Source organism: Curcuma longa, chromosome 20 (assembly GCF_044706935.1).
Source record: "Curcuma longa cultivar G26 ecotype Majalengka, Jawa Barat chromosome 20, ITB_CL_G26_1.1, whole genome shotgun sequence".
Classification (NCBI taxonomy): domain Eukaryota; kingdom Viridiplantae; phylum Streptophyta; class Magnoliopsida; order Zingiberales; family Zingiberaceae; genus Curcuma; species Curcuma longa.
Window position 1 is genome coordinate 151355 of NC_133880.1, and position 17485 is coordinate 168839.

Genomic DNA, 17485 nt, shown 5'->3' on the forward strand with positions numbered 1-17485 from the left:
CTAGTGTCTTATCCTCTGTCACCGAGTACCCAATTAAGGACCTCTCCCTAGTAATCAATAACCATTAGCTATCTCTTATAAAGATTCATTGTAGCCTAAGAATTCCCTCGAAAAGATCCGTTAAAGGTTCACCTTCTGTCACAAGGCACCCCGGTCATACGATCCTAAGTTTTCCTTAAACCATAACTCACCCTCATCCTTATAGATTCATACCATTCACAAATATATCATCAAACAAGCATAAGACACAAATCCATAAAGCAAATGTATAGACATATCATAGAACATAGTAAACACAAATCCATAGTTATAATCACCCACAATACACCTCGATTCCTCCTACATCCTAGAATCTAAGGTTCTACTCCATGATGGAGGGGTTACAACATGAAGAAGATTGAAAGAAATATATTTTAGATCCTAAATCTGACATAGAAAAAGGAAATAAAACTTATCAATGATTGTAGTCTTCTTTGTCTTGCAATCTCCTCGTCGATGGTGGTTGGATGCGACGGAGTAGTCCCGAATGGATGGATGGATCGTTGATTTTTGCTCCGGATGGCGGCTACGATGGCTCTCAATCACCTCCAAGGACTTCCCCTCCTTTTTAGGATAACTAAGAGGGGTATTTATATGCCCCCGAAATCATGTCTTCGCCACACTACCGTGTCTGGTGGCACGGCACAGGGCACACGTCCACCACGCCCCGTCACACGGCCGTGCCTGGTAGGCACGACTAAGGGCTGTTGACTCTCTAGAAAATAGGCACGATTGTGCCTTGTTGGCACGACCAGGCCCTGTTGAAGCTCGGGAAAACAAGCACGACTAGGACCTAGCTCTCTTTTGGAAAATAATCACGGTCATGCCTATTAGGCACGGCCAAGCCCTAGCTCAAGCTGGAATGGAGGCATGACCGTGCCTGGTAGGCACGGCCCTGAGCAGCAACATCTCTGGTTGAAGGCACGACCGTGCCTTATGGCCACTACCTCTTGCTAAAGTGGCTCTGGTGGTGAGACACAACCGTGCCTTGTAGGCACGCCCCCTCAGGAGGATGAGACACGGTCGTGCCTTGGAGGCACGACCCTGTCTTGCCTTGTCTTCATTTAATTCTTTGTTTCACATTCTTTTGCTCCATTTCCATCCTGCAAAAGCATAAACACAAGAGCATACCTCCGAACCAGGAAATTGAGAAAATACGCCTAATGCATAGATAAAGGATGTGATAAATGAAAGAAAATGACATGAAATGCAGAAAGATGTGTAATGAAAACATCAGAAATATATATATATATACCCTACGTACATTAGATTCTTTCATATAAAATTATTTTAGTACTTTATCGATGTATGTAGACTGTGAAAGATTAAAGCAACCTTTTCGATCTATCTCTATAAATCTTAATCCTAAGGATATATATTACTTCTCCTATATCTTTCATGGAGAATATTTTTGACAATCAAACTTTAACAGATTGTAGAACATGCACATTGATTGCTCGATGTGTTGCGGTTGTAAATGAGCACATCAACTTAATTAATATCGAATCCCCTAACTAAAGCTGTATAGGGTAACTCAAGTCGTCTCCCAACGATTGTAGTCAGTGTATGGTAATCCTAGTTGTTATTAGACAATTGAGAATTTAGATTTTCTTTTTGGTTTGGATGGGGGGTTTGTATTAGGTTCTAAATCTAAACAATGAAAAGAACACTAAGCATTGAAAACAGAATTGCTAAATTGAAAGTATTAAGAACAAATTGTATCAACAAAGTAAAGAAGTGCATTAACAAAGTAAATAAGTGCATCAACAAGTAAACAAGAGAAAGACAATCAACATCCAAAAACTGTAAGGGGAAATTAAACAAACATTTGACATGTAAAGTCTAGTCTAAGCTCAGAAATAGAAAGTAAAGTGAATCTAGTGAATCTCCTTATGTCCTTAGGCGGAGGTGGATGCGAGGTGATTAAAACTCCATGAAAGGTACGGCGAAGGAAGGAATCCCCAACTTCGATGCAATCCCCGTGGTTGATGTGGCAGGTGAGATGATGTGGTGGAGAAGGGAATCCCCTTGACTCCTCGGTAGATGGAGGATGACCGGATTGAAGAAGGGAATCCCCTTAACTTCCTTTCGATGGTGGCGATGAATGAAGATGATGATGGCGGTGAGGTCAAGGTGGCGGCCAACCCTAGGGTCAGGTCCAAAAGGGGAGAATCCTTTCAATTCCAAAAAAATAAAACTTTTATACCCCCAAAAATAGCTCTACGACACAGCTATGTCTCAAGGCACGACCTTGAATTGGAACCATTCTGCAAAAGAGGCACGGTCGTGTCTTGTAGGCATGACCCAGAGTAGGAGGCCTTCTGTAGGAATGACATGGTCGTGCCTTGTAGGCACAACTCAAAGTAGGAGACCTTTTGTGGAAGAGACACGGTCGTGACTTGTAGGCACGACCCAGAGTAGGTGGCCTTCTGTGGAAGAGACACGGTCGTGCCTTGTAGACACGGCCCAGAGTAGGAGGGCTTCTGTGGGAGAGGCACGACCGTGCCTTTTAGCATGGACTAGAGAGGGAATTCTTCTGCATACTCTGAAGCAATGTTGTAGATCTTGAAGTTATCTTCATTTTGGTAGGTGGCATGGCCCATGGTTCCATTTGAGCTAAAAGTTATGTCCATTTTACTTTTGATTTGCAGAACTGTCCAAATGAGACACGATGGTGTTTGGGCCCTGGAAAGGTGAGGCACGACCCTGGCAAGGTGAGGCATGGCCGTGTCTTGTGAGGCACAGCCTGGAAAGGTGAGACATAGCCTTGGAAAGGTGAGACATGGCCATGTCTTGTGAGACATGACCTAGACTTCAAAACTGGTCTGTATGATGGGGCACAACCGTGCCACCCTTGGCACGACCGTGTTGGCCTTTGAAGCACTCCAAATGACCTCCAAACATATTAAAATATGCTTCAACTTGATCCAACTTTATGGCTCTTTAAGTATCCCATAAAAACATATTAAAAATATTAAATTCAGCCCAATATATGTAGGAATAAGCAATATAATCCAAAATGAGTTCCTACTCGTAAAATGTGTTAATACTTAATAGTTACACAATGAGAAGAGCAAAAACATCAAGTATTAGAGCCAAAATGAACTATAAAAATGCATGTTATCAATTTCCCCACACTTATTCTTGCACGTCTCGGGCAAGCAAAGAAAACAAACATCTCCCTAAGTAACTCATATCAATGCTTCAAAGAAAGTAAAAGGTACTTTTGAAGCAGGTTCAGTAACCTTGGCCTTCTTCTTCTTCCCTTTGTTCTAACGAGTTGCCTTTCTCTTAGAACCTTTCTTAAAGGAATCAACTAGCATCACAACCTTCTTCTCATTCTTGGCAGATGGCTCGATAGTCTTGAGCATGTTGATCATCTCTGGTATCGTGGACTCAATTCGGTTCATCCGATAGTTCATCACAAAGTGTGAATGACTGTCGGGTAAACTATGCAGAATTAAGTCAATACTTAACTCGTGGTCCATCACAAAATCAAGTGTCCCTAGCCTCTCAATGTACCCGTACATCTTCAATACATGTTGTACTGCAGATGTACCTTCCTGCATTCATGAGCGAAAGAGGAGCTTAGAGACCTCGAAACATTCGGATCTCGCCTGCTCATCGAACAACTCACGAAGATGAAAAACAATAGTATAAGCATCCATATGCTCATGCTGTTTTTGTAGGTCGGGTGACATAGAGGCTAACATGATGCAACTAGCTAATTCAGAATCAGCCAGATGTTTTTGATAGGCCAACTTTTGGTCATCAGTTGCATCATCTGCCAAGGATGTGGGAAGAAGATCATCGAGGACATAGGCAAGTTTTTCAGTTTTGAGAACGATTCTCAAATTTCTATACCAGTCTAGGAAGTTAGGGCCAGTCAACTTATTGGTATCCAAAATCGTACGCAAATTCAAAGATGACATTCTTAAACGATTAACCTAAAAAGAAAACAAATCGAGCATATATGAGAGATGAGTTTTAAAATATATTTGTAAACAATTTACATATATAAATTATTCCCATTTATTTTACGAAATCGAGAGCCCTTACTCTGATTCGGGAGATAATTAATTTTCTCCAATGGGTTGATATCCACCATAGATAAGAATAACCTTGGAGAGAGTCCAACAAGCTATTCTTAGCTACGGTGGTAGACATCGTATGTCAATTATGTATCGCGTATACATAACTATCACATTATGCTATCAACTAATTGAATATTGACATAAACATCGGGTTGTTAACGCATTAACACGTATGCATCGTATACATAGCACCCAACTTCACCTCTATCCACATTGACCTTGGAGAGAGTCCAACAAGTCAATGCTTCAAGTTAAAGCCAACCCGTTAATCACGAGATCGTGTCTCTATGGTTTGAACATATTTGATTTCAGGTTTGGGCTTGGAGAGAGTCCAACAACCCAAGCCAGAAACCAAGTTCTGGTTCAAATCATATTAACGGAAGGTGTTAGCTTTAATATTTTAAATAAGGGATTTTCAAAAGTCTCATCCTCTTTTCATGCAAAATCTACATGACATGACATTTATGACATGGCATAATTAATGCAGCTAAACATGACAATTTTATATGACATGACATATTTATGACAACTAATTATGACTTTCCAATTATAGCTTGTTAAAATATGTTTAAGGATCTGATTTCATGAATCATGATCCTTTTAATTAAATTAGGAAATAATTTCAAATTTAATTATATTTTATTTTAGGAAATAAAAGATTTTATATTAAGAAACTCTAATTATTTTAGGAAAATAAAAATTTCCTAAAATAAAATTTCCTTAACAAATTAAGAAATTTCTATAATTAAAAAAATTCTTAATTAAATCATATATTTCCTAATATACAAACTATAATATGAAAAATAATTTTTTCGTGTTCGCTTGCATAGCCTGGCTCTGATACCACTGTTGGGATCGGCCTAGGTGCGTTGCGCGTGTTTATGCGTTTCAAAAACATACACAGTGGAAGAAAAATAAATAATAAACTAAATTATTACAACACTCACAACACACGCATGCAAGATACAACAGAATTGTATAAATACTGGAAAATAAAATTTTAGAATAACAAATTATTCTAGGTATACCTGACGTATGACGCTCAGCGGAAATGACAAACTGGCATCGAAGTCTGCTCTATCGGTGATCCACGCTAAGTTCTGTCCAAACGGCTTCTCAAGCACGAGTCGTGTTGCTGGTCGTGGTACTAGCCGTCAGTCAGCAACGGTCAATACAGAAGAAATACCCTAATGTCAAAAACGTGCAACAACACACGTTGCTTTCGTTTCTCAGAGTTTTCTAACGATCGCCGGTAATGCTTATGTTCTACAGGAAATTGATTACATGCAATTGCAGAAAAAGAATTGAAAGAACAAACTAGATTGAAACAAAACTAGACCAAACTAGACAAAAGGAATCTAATTAAGCTTCATAAAATCAAGTCTAATGAATTAGAACAAACTAGACCAACATCGATGAATCAGAACAAACTAGATCAAGAATTAGCTAGTTAATTCACTGTCAATCTCAATGGATTGAAACAAAAAAGAAAGCTAAAAGCTCCATGCAATAACTGAAGCTTCAAAGTTGAATGAATTAGAACGAAGTAGTTGATCAAGGACCTAACTTTAAACACAATTAATCCTCACTTTATTAAAAGTTAAAGTGAGATCCATAGCTACCACTTTTGGTAATTTTTGTTCAGCTTATGATTAAGATTGAACTTTAGCTGATGCTTATGCTTTGTGGCGTTATGTCAGCAAAAAAACCTGCAAAGATTGATTATACATATTCTGCACGAGCATGAAAAAAAAAATTGATTCACTAAAAGCTTAAGGATCCCAAGAAGAGGGTTCTTCTTGAGGAAAGAAAGAGCTCACCTTCATCAGATCCATGATGCCTGCCATTGGATCTTTCTCCTTGTCTAGATTGGGTTTTAGCTTCTGCAGAAGAAAAAGAAAAGGGTTTTAACTGCATAAAGAATAAATCAGGGTGGTTTAAGTTCCAAGTTAGAATTGAAGTGTATTCTTTAAATTTGCAAAATGAACACTAGGAGAGCTGATTGAACAAAACAAGCAATTACCTTATCTTCTTTGAAATGAAGGTCTTGCCAATTTCCTTTCGAAGCTTTCACTAGTGTAATTATCACTTTTGTTGGTTTGACTAGCACCTTACATTTCTACTTCAAATATGTTATGTCAGAAACTAGTTATGTCAGAAACTAAGTCTTTCGTGGCAGCAAGTACTAATGATAGTGTCCTTTTAGATGAGCTGAAGCCAATCATATATGAGCAACATAGTTATAAAAAAATATGTTAGTCATAAATAGGTACAATACTTCTGATTATTAGGTTTTAAAGATATGAAGGCTTTCCATTGTAGTCTTTATTGTCGTTTTTCTACCATCTTGTTCTGCACTGGCAACTTAAAAATAAAGAGGTAATTATTTTGCTCCTTTCAAGAAACAAAGAACATACAAGTATACATCTGGAAATTTCTAGAATATCTAGGACTGTATCTATTTTCATTTATTCCATTGAATGATCTTCAGACACTGTGTGGCAAGAATGCTAGTTCTAGATATGTTGATATGTAAACGGAAAAGAAGAAAAAAAACAGTTCTAATCATCGGAGCCAAACCATAAGAAGAAAACGTATTCTGCAAAGTTAGATTGATATTGTCAATCTCAAAGGTAGAGAGTTATGATGGTTCAAGTGCAAACGTGTCTTTTAGGTCAATTAATTTGAAATATTAGCATATGTTGAACATTTATAGAAAATGCAGAAATTTAGAATATGATAATTGCTGATTGATCAAGCAATGAACCGCAGAATTTTAAATAGTCATCCACGTAGGTCATCTATTTAGCAAAAAGGTGGAACCGCCACCTTAGCGGCCCCACGGCCGGTCGGCCCCACGACCATCATGGCTAGCGAGGGAGGGCTTTTTAAATCGAGGAATCGAACCCAAGGCCTCAAGGTAGCAAACGCTAGCCATTTTAAATAGCATCGCCAGGTCATCTAGCAAGATAGTGTGGTTGCCGATTGATCAAATTTTACATGTTTGATGTCAATTATTCATGTTAGTTTAATGTATGTCTAAGCCCCTTATTTTCTGTTAGCGATGCTCTGAAGACAGTGATATGTCATAGCTAGCACTTTAGATAATTGCTTTGTGGCTTTAGATCAAAACAAACGGATATAAGAGTTAATCCAAAGGATCAAAAATGTAAACATGCATCCACAATTTTAGTACAATTTCATTTTTATTTCGAAGTATTTGTGTTATAATGTTATTTTGCAGATACAGATATATCTGATCAGGCAGCAACACCAGGTGGTCGGACTGTTTTGAGAGTTATTGGCGGGTGGTAAGTATTGGTGTTATTACTACTTTTTAATTCATAAATAATTGCTTGTCATATGTCTAACATTTATATGTTTTATAATGCAATTTTACGCCAGATGGTCACAAAGTTAGCAGCCTACATTTCTAGTAAGTTTCACGAGCGAGTATGTCGTTCAGGGCATACTTGGAGGCATGTCGACCAGGACATGCGAAGCTTCTACTACGATGAGTTTGTGGTAAGTCATTTTAATCACCAATGAAGTTGTTTTTTTTTTTCTACTAATTGATTTTTTTTCCAATGAAGTTGTTTTTTTTTCTACAAATTGATTTTTTTTTACTTGCAGAAAAAGTATACTTGTGAGCCAGGGCACGAGCAGGAGTTTAAAGACACCTGGAATGCTGCTTGTGCCAAATTATACAAAGATCTGCTTTATAAATGCAGAAGAAAGGGCACCAGACCATCTTTCATCCCAGAGGACATTTGGGTTGCATGGCAAGCCATATGGCAAGCAGAAAGATGGCAGGCAAATGCAGCGACAGCTCGATCCAACAGAAACACTGAGCTGGCTGGCCCTAGCACCGAATCCACAAAGCATACAGTTGGATCCCGTTCCATTGTAGAGCATACCTTGAACTTGGTAAGTTTACAATTAATATATTTGTATTAAAATTATTTAATTAGTAATGATTTGATTTTTATTTAATTGTATTTTTAAATTTTCAGGAGCACGAGTTATAACGCCCTCCTACTTGTTGGGAGATTTTTACGAAGACACACAAGTCCAAGGATGACACATTTATCGATCCTCGCTCGCAGACATTAGACGTAAGATATTAATTTTTAAATTTATTTCAAATAAAAGGATTGTAATTATTTTTTCTAATCCTAACTTTTATATTAATTTATTTTTAAACAGACTGAAATATCTGCTAGAATTGCATAGGCGTCTGCGCCTGCTGTTGAGGGTGGGGAGAGGCAGGATCTCTCAACCGACCAGTTGAATGAGATATACTATGATGTGGTTGGTGGAAGGAAGAAGAGCTCCACCTTCTACGGTCTAGAGTCCCAGGCGAGAGTCGTATATGATCGTGTGATGACCCCTAGAGCCAGGGGTCGTCCTAGCGGATCATCTTCTGCGATAGAAGTCCTACAACAAGAAAATCAAGAATTAAAGAATCGACTCTCCGCATTAGAGGCGCAGCAACTCTCCGCATTTGAGGCGCAGCAACGGAATTACGATCAGCTTGCGCGGCAGATGACGACCTTCATGGATGTCATGGGCCTGACGCTACCTCATGCCATGTTATCATGATCTACGAGGTGCGGACACTCAGGACCCTAATGCTCCTGATCAGTAGCTGCCTGCGAGGTATGTTAACATTTCTATTACTTCTAATTTTTTTAAGTTATTACTTGTAAACATGCATTTTTCAAATATCTTGTTATAATTAAGTTATTACTAACCTATCTTATTGTCTTTTTTGTAGGATCTTCTATTTTGGCTCGGTTCGTTTAGATATAATTCTGATCAGTTATTGTATTTTGATATTTGATACAGTATCAGTGTATCTAGATATTTGTATTTATGTTATTGTATTTAAATTGTATTGGAGTATATCAGATATTTTGACATGTGTGTTGTATTCAGATATTATATTAGTATTGTGTTTTACCATTGTTGGCTTATCAGTGTATTAGTGTTATGTTATATTGGATTGATTGATATGTAAACAGGGAATTTCGAAAAACAAAAAAATATATTTTAAAAAACTAAATTATTAGCGACAGAATTATAAATTCCGTCGCTAAGTAAAGAATATTTTTTTCTTTTTTTTTTTAAATTTTGCGAAGGAATTTTATTATTCCGTCGCTAACTAGCGACGAAATAATAAAATTCCATCGCTATTTGCTTTCCATCCTCCACGTGCCTATATCGGGTTTTAGCGACGGAATTATTTTTTCCGTCGCTAGTTAGCGACAGAGAAAATTTTCCGTCACTAATATTTACGACGGGAAAAAAAACCGTCGCTAAATAATAGCCACGGAATTATTTATTCCGTCGCAAAAATTAGCGATGAGTGACGGAAACTAAATTCCGTTGCTAAGCTGACCTCAGCGACCAAAAAAACACGACGGAATATTTCCGTCGCTAATAAGTAATATTTTTGTAGTGTAGAATTGTTTGGCAAAGGCCCTCCAATATTTAAGTTAGATATGTGATAACGATATATCCAAACCTCTTAATGGTGTTCGTACCTGAGTATTTATAGGTGTAAGAAGAAAGAAAAACTTACAGAGATTATGGACATGATCTTTATAAAAAGAGGATTTTTTTACCACTTCTCCTAGTTTTATTACTATTTAATTATAGCAACGTCGACCGCTTTACAGCTATTTGACATAGGTAGTGATCATGGAGGGGTAGTTATTGGGATCCTAAGCCAAGTCAACATGGGACCCTTACGGAACAAAGAACTCGAGAAATCAAGCTAGAAATAGAGCTTCAGCACCAAGTTGGATGGAGTGCTCAGGAGCCGAGCTTTGACTGGGGAGCTGGATTGAGTTCATCCTTAATATAACCGGCCGGAGGCCTCTTGTAGATCATCATAAGAGTCGACCTAGTGAGAAAGGTTGGTCTTTTGATCTCTGTATAGGTAAATAAGAGTGTTGATCGAGAATGAGCCACAAGGTAGGGTACTGTCCTGTTGAAGGATTGATATCCCAGGATATAACTAAGAGTCACTTGCATCTTTAGGCAAAATGCAACTTGTCTAGCAGAAATTATGGGAAGAAAAGGAAAACAACTGTAGAATTCCTGACTTGGTTGGCCAGAATAATCACGATGAATGGAAAATAACAAATGCATGTGGACTTACACATACTTAAATAAATGAGTCCCACACTTAATTTAGCACATCTTATTGCTACAAAATCATGCCTTTAGTGTTAAAAAAATATAGGTGCTACTTATCAAAATTTGGCAAACAAGTTGTTTAAGGATTTTTGGAAAAATGATGGAAGCTTATATCGATGATATGATTGAGAAGAGAAACAAAAGAAGTGCATGCTTAGGATTTCAATAAAGTTTCAACATATTCAAGGAGTCTAGAATGAGGTTTATCCCCATATACTATGCCATTCTTTGAGTTCATGATTCACGTGAATCCTTATAAAGTTTAAGCTATAATGGAGGTGATGTCTCCGAAGTAAAACAAGTACAAAGAATAAATGGATGGGTTGCAATATTGAGTAGATTTTTATCTAAATCTGCAGAGAAATGTGTTCCCTTCTTTAAGCTTTAAAAACCAGAGAGTTCAAATGGGATATAGAATAACAATAAGATTTCAAAGAGTTAAAGAAAATCAACGTTAACTCAACCTGATTAAAGGACCATTTAACAATATAATTGGCAATATTTGACTATGTACTAAGTGTTGCTTTGCTGAAAGAAGAAAAGGATACGGAAAGAATAGCACTCTATGAAGGCATATACTGGAAGGAACAGAACTAGGGATGAGACAACTGACAAGTTAGTTTATGCCTTTGTGATAAAGAAGCTTCAGGAAGTTAGTTTATGCCTTTGTGATAACAGTCAAGAAGCTTCAGGTTATTTTCAATATCATACCACTAGAGTTGTCAAATTATCACGGAGATATTTCATAGTCATTAAATGCAAATGACCAATAAAAAATCAAGTAAGGTTATGATTCAATTAAATGTCTTAATCATACCACTGTATCAGAGGAATGGCCATGCAAATCTTCCGATTATTTTGCAACTTGAATCAAATAACTCAAATGCAAGCCTTTGAAGTCAACCACTACAAACCAATCACACTCCGAACCAGCAAGTTTGATGACGATGACTCTTTAATAAATACTGCCTACTTCCAAGACATATTAATTTTAATCATAGTAATAACACCTTGCAACAAATGGCATGATAATTCAGCTAGAACTGCCAATTTGTGGTGATCAGAAGTACATTACATCATCTTTGAAGGAATCATCACTGGCTCCACTATATGAGTTATCTCTTATAAGGTTTGAAGTGATAGTGTTGAAACTCAGCACCAAACTTCAGATATTCTTCTTCAACCTTATTCTTTAATCTCCGCCAAGTCCTCAACATATCTGACTGTATCAGTCCACGGTACAAAGTCTCAAATGTGATCTTCTGTGGAAGATACCCTTTCTCTATCATTTCCATGAAAAAATGACAAGCTTCCCTCCATTTTTGCTTCTCACACAAACCATGAATCAATAAAGTATAGGAATCCAAGTCAGGTCCAATACCAGTAACACCCATATCATTCCATATTTCTTGGATAGTCTGCATGCGACCTAATTTTGAAAACATTCCAAGTAATATATTATATGTATGAATATTTGGACCACCCATTGGGTTAATTTCCTTCATCTTCCTGTACAGTTTTATAGCACCATCGGCATCTTTCCTTCCACGATATTCCTTGAAAAAACAATTATATGTAGCTGGAGTAGGGCAGACTCCATGATGCATCATCTCACTAAGCAATTCCTCAGCATCTTCTAGTCTTCCACATGAAGCAAGACACTTGATCAGTGACGTGTATGTTGCTATAGTTGGGGAAATTCCTTTATCTTTCATTGAGCGAAACACACAAAGTGATAATTCTGGTTTATGGGCTCGACTGTAAACATGAAGGATAATAGAATAGCTTGTGACATCTGGTTCAATGCCTCTATCACGCATCTGATTTAAAAGGCCCTCAGCAGCTTGGATCGTTCTATCAAACCGGTAATCCGGATGTAAGCTAACCCTCCTACACATCCCATTCAGCAGAATATTATATGTGACCACATTTGGTTCTAACCCTTGATCAACCATCTCATTTAAAAATCGCTGTGCAATGTCTTGTCGGTTTATTTTACACCAACCATAGATCAGTATCGTGTATGCCTTTTCATCAGGCTCATACTTATATTTCCTTTTATTGAATAGCTCGGTTGCAATCTGCAGACAAAAACAGAAATGGTATATGAAATCAATTGGCTTGCACATCAATACCATGAAATTAGAGGCGGAAAAAGGTTGTATAAATACAGAACAGGCATTAGCAAAAAATAATTCACAAAATAAATGGGGAGAAACATTGTCAACAGTAGCTCAATGGTCAACAATAAAAAATTTTAACACGCTTATGGAGTTAATCCAGAATACAGATTATACTGTTGAAGAATGTTCATGCCCATCAATTTGCATCTTATCCCCTTTCTCCTCAACTGACCACATTGATTTTGAATATAGAGGAATACAATTAAACGCATGTTCACATAAAACGCATAATGGAACAATATACTTTGGAACACGGAACTGGTAGTCCAAACCAAACTCACCTATTCTTCAATGCAGTATCAATCAAAAACCAGTTCGCGATAACATTCTTTGGATCAAACAAACTCAATAATTACAGAGAAAAAAACCACGATCGCATAAGGAAAATGTGAAGGGCAGAGAAAGAAAGGCAAGCAACGAGACAAGTGCAAAATTGGACCTTAAGAAAGAAATAAGTGGAAAGTTGAGACCTTAGGGTAGCCATACTTGCAGAGGGTGTCAAGTAACATCTTGAACTCGTCTCCGTTGGGCTCCCTCCCTACGAACGCTTCCATGTCATCGAAGGCCCTGATGGCTTGCCTCGTCAGTCCGGAAGCTACGTGCCGACGGATTAGGACAGAAAACGTCCTCGGCGACGGCCCTACGCCGCGCTGGTCCATCTCAATGACTAGCTGCCACGCAACGTCGAACTGGCGGACCCTGCCAAGGATATCGACCATGAGGTCGTACGCATCTGCAGCATGCTGGTAGTTGGCATGGTCGCGGGCCCAGACGAAGAAACCCAGGGCGACCTTGGAGGCGTGGCGAAGGCGTAGGAGAGTTTGGAGTACGAGGGGGTTGGACAGGCCGACCCCGGCGAGCTGGAGAGAGGACTCCATGGCGTGAAAAGGGTTGTAGTGCTGGATAAGAAGATGAGCTAAAGAATCGGCGTCGGGGGAGGGCTCCATCGGCGGCGGCGTCGGTTTCAGGGCGGAGACCACTTCAGTGGGGTCGGAAGAGGAAGAGAGGAAGCGGGGAGAAAGGAGAGGCGAGGGGAGGGGGCTGAACGATCGACGTTGGAGAGCCAAGGCGAGTTTCGGCCGGAGCATGATGAAGTCACGCCGGGTTCATGCGCGGCGCAGTGTGTCAAATCGAAGGGTGCTTCTGAACCGTCCGTCACAAAGCTGATCTCCGCGTCGGAACACAACTCTGTTCTCGTATCCTTACACGGCCATTAAAGCTTCTTATCACAACAAATTCTTGTCACAAATTTATCATAATAAATCTGGACCATTCAATTTTAAAGTTAAGATTAAATCCAGGCCGTAGATTGAATGAGTGATTGTGATGATTTAGATTTAATCTTCTATTTTAAAATCTAACGATCCAGATTTGTTGTGACAAATTTGTGATAGGAATTTGTTGGGACAAGGATGACTCCTCTTACACGACCAACGACACGAGCGCTCGTCATGATTTTATTTTATTTGATTTGATTTGATTTTCTAGGTAAATTTCTCCTATAGATTTTTTCCTCTTCAAGTTAATTGTTAAAAATATTACAAATTTAATTTTAAAAATTTTATTATATATTTTTAAAATTATTAAATTGTTATGAAGTTTATATGGTATTTTACCTAACCGTGTACTTAATTTTGTATATTACCCGTATCCCATTTTCCAACAAAATATATACCTCCTCTTCGCTTTCACTATCCATTTGAAAAAAAAATTCTAAAATATTTTATTTGAGGAAATAGATTGCTATCTCCAGTTTTGAATGAATCAAAATAGATTGCTTCTTGGTCGTGTTATCCTTTAATTCATTCTGAAGTTGTTAGATGAGGTCCAATTAACATCTTATGCATTTGTTCTGATGAATATTGGGGAAGTCATTTGAGGAATGTATATTGATTGGCAAGGGCTTAGTTTATCCAAGGGAACGACAATTTATGTTCAAGAATATTTGTTACCTTCACAGTATAGTCTACCATATGTTCTATCAACTCAACTATGTGTAGAGAGATTTGTTCAACAATCAAGAAGGGGGCAAAATCAAATGGTAGAGAGTTGGGAATGCTGATGTCTCGCTTATCAGATGTGTTGCAAGTGAAGTCTAGTTGGGTAGACCTGACGTTGACTATAGCACTTCTATTGGCATTGGGGAAGTTGGTTTGGTAGTGGGCGAGATAGTTGGTGATGGGAGAATAGAAAGCATTGAGGATGAACTAGGACTCAGTAGCCTTTTGGAAGAAATCGGTTGAGATGGAGGTAGCGGACGACTTCTTTTTCTAGGAATTAGTGGTTCATCCAACCCCTCGGAAATGGCTACAGGTGAGGAAGGTTGAGTTTCGAGAGGTGGAAGCAATGAGGGATGGGGACTCAATACTGATTCTGTACTTAGTTCAACGTCCACTGAAGCTAGCACATTACTGTTGGTAACATGCCAATGTTTGCTAAGCGATGCTCTCCACATTCTCCTTTTTGTACAAACATTATAGATAATTCTATGTTAATTATTTTGTATGTAAACCAGAAGTTTTTAGAATCTTACTCAAAGGACAGCCAAGACCAACTTATACGAGGCTCAGCTTGAAATAGTAAAGGGTATCATCACTAATAAGTTTTGAAATATTAAAATGATGTTCATATAAGAACTCAACAATGGGTTGATACACTGAATTCTCCTTGAAGCGACTCAGGTCTAGTTGCGGGGGTAAATCCATTTCCCAATTGGTTGACCATGTAAAGGGTGTTGGGGGTTTGATAAAGAAGTATTGAGTTTTCCAATATTTGTTGAAAATTGGATTTTTAAAAGGAAGGCCTCCGAAGAAAGTTCTGACAATATTCATGGCATCATCTTTCGGAACGAAGACCAAAAGGCCAGGTATAACTGTCTTAGTTTCAAGAAAAGTAGTTTGCTCTCGATATATTGATAGTTTTACCATGGATACATTAGGAATTAAGGATGACCTTGAATGGATGTTGGATAACATAGGTTGGATTGACTTTATGAACTGTAGGCATCCAACATACCTAAGAATAACATTAGAATTTCTTAGTTCCCTAGAGGTCTACTTTACCACTGATGAAAACTATAAAGGAAAAATCAATTTTAGATTATTTAACGAGGAATACAAGTGGACCCTAGATGATTTTAATAATTATTTTAGATTGCCAAATGATATGACTAGGGAACTGGATAAGGGGTTTAGCAGTAGCCGATTTTGGAGAATGATTACCGATTCTGAAGACCCTATGACCCATCTAAGTCTAAAGCCTCGATGTTGCAAAACCCAGTCTTTAGGTATCTTCACCGCGTCATGACCAAGATCATTTTTGATCGAGCCAGAGAGTGACGGCGTGGTGAGGAAAATGGAACTATATTGCATCTGGGCAATGCTTCATCAGGTGAAATTTAACTCAAGGTTCCATTTTCTCCAAAACTTGGTTAAGATAGTTAAATCTTCAACTGGAATAATAGTAGTTGGAGGTCTTATCACAAACATTACTGTCTGCTTGGGTTGTGAATTTGAACATTTAGAACCTATTGTAGGCAACTCCAAGATTGACATCGATACATGTTTGGCGATGAAAATGATTTGCAAGTTCGATGGGGGGTACGCTTTTAACAGAGCGTCTAGATTTTCATTCCCATTACCTAACCCCTCAAGGACTACAATTAGAAAGATCAAAAACTGGATTTTACAATCTCCAGTCCCTAGTCACTCCACTCCCATACACGAAACAGCCCCCGAGTATGTCCATGAAACATCATTCCACCAAGAATCTTCTTATCATGAACCTCCTACCCTTAGAGACGAGCCTGCTAGACATTCATATGCATATGGTGAGTCAGGCTCGACTTATGATTTTTTTGCTTTTCGTAGTTCTCTAGACACACTTCATGAAGAGCACTCTGCTCACCAATGCCAGTTGGATGAGTATAGTGCTATGACTCAGGGGCAGTTTAGAGAAGTGCAGGAACATTTTAGAAGGGCGGATGATTTTTATTCTTCGGTGAATGATTTCATGGGACATCAATATAGGGAGTGGAACAGAGAGGAGGAATTTAGGAGGTCCATGGACCTTACTCGCCAACAGGTTGCCTCATTATATCAGTACCATGAAAGTTTAGGCAACCTACCTCAACTTCCTAGATTTCCTCCTAGGTATCCACCTCCTCCAGATCAAGGAAGAAGATAAAAAGGTTTAAGTTTGGGGGAAAGCAATAACTGTGTATAGTGTAAATAAAATAAATTGCATTTTATTTTGAACTTTATTTTTTTTTTTTGCACTTTATTTTGAAAATTTTAGAATTTTGCTTTGAAATTTATTTTGAAATTTGCTTTAGAAATGCATGGTAAATAACATGTCAAGAATCACCATTGTCATCTTAGGTGCTTGTTCTCTTGTAAAAATGCTAGCATGTTTCTTGTCTAGATGATAGTTTTGATACTAGTAGCTAATATCCTTAGAACTATGTCTTTTCTTATCTTCAATAGTAGGAAGTGAGCTAGTATATCTTGAGAAATTTGAGACATGACCTAGTTTAAGGATCTCTTACACTATTGCCTAATCTAGGAGGTTGATTTATCTCTGAAATTAGTCATGATTCATGAGACTCGATTAGTACTAGTGTTTCCATGGTGATCTTCCATTGCATTTTGGTTACTGGACCAACTCAAGTCATGTAAACTCTTTTGAAAAAATCTTGAATCCCAGAAAAAAAAAGTGTTTCTTTGCTTTGGTTTCATTATATTGAAAATAAAAAATATATAAAAGGGATGAAAAAAATAGTGTTGAGAGTGGAAGCATTTCATTTACGCCTTTGAGACCGGTAAGGGTTACTGGGAAATAAACAATCTATTTCTCTTGATCTTGAGCCAACCCTTTGAGACCTTATGCAATGGAAGAGATAGGCTTATAGATACATCCCAACATACCACGTACACGAAGGTCTTCGTTGGGGGTTGCATGGGAGAC

The 17485-nt window shown here is 38.1% G+C and overlaps 2 protein-coding genes across 2 annotated transcripts; both read right to left on the minus strand.

The window, feature by feature from the left end:
• Positions 1-3311: 3311 nt before the first annotated feature.
• LOC141813477 (uncharacterized) lies at positions 3312-3971 on the minus strand. The gene is made up of 2 exons (XM_074701444.1): positions 3657-3971; positions 3312-3602 (listed from the first exon to the last, which is right to left on the minus strand). The coding sequence occupies exons 1-2, from the start codon at positions 3969-3971 to the stop codon at positions 3312-3314; spliced, it is 606 nt and encodes a 201-aa protein (XP_074557545.1).
• A 7320-nt stretch (positions 3972-11291) lies between these two features.
• On the minus strand, positions 11292-13619 carry LOC141813885 (pentatricopeptide repeat-containing protein At2g13420, mitochondrial-like). Its single transcript, XM_074701884.1, has 2 exons — positions 12991-13619; positions 11292-12418 (listed from the first exon to the last, which is right to left on the minus strand). The coding sequence occupies exons 1-2, from the start codon at positions 13606-13608 to the stop codon at positions 11453-11455; spliced, it is 1584 nt and encodes a 527-aa protein (XP_074557985.1). The 5' UTR covers positions 13609-13619; the 3' UTR covers positions 11292-11452.
• Between the last annotated feature and the right edge of the window lie 3866 nt (positions 13620-17485).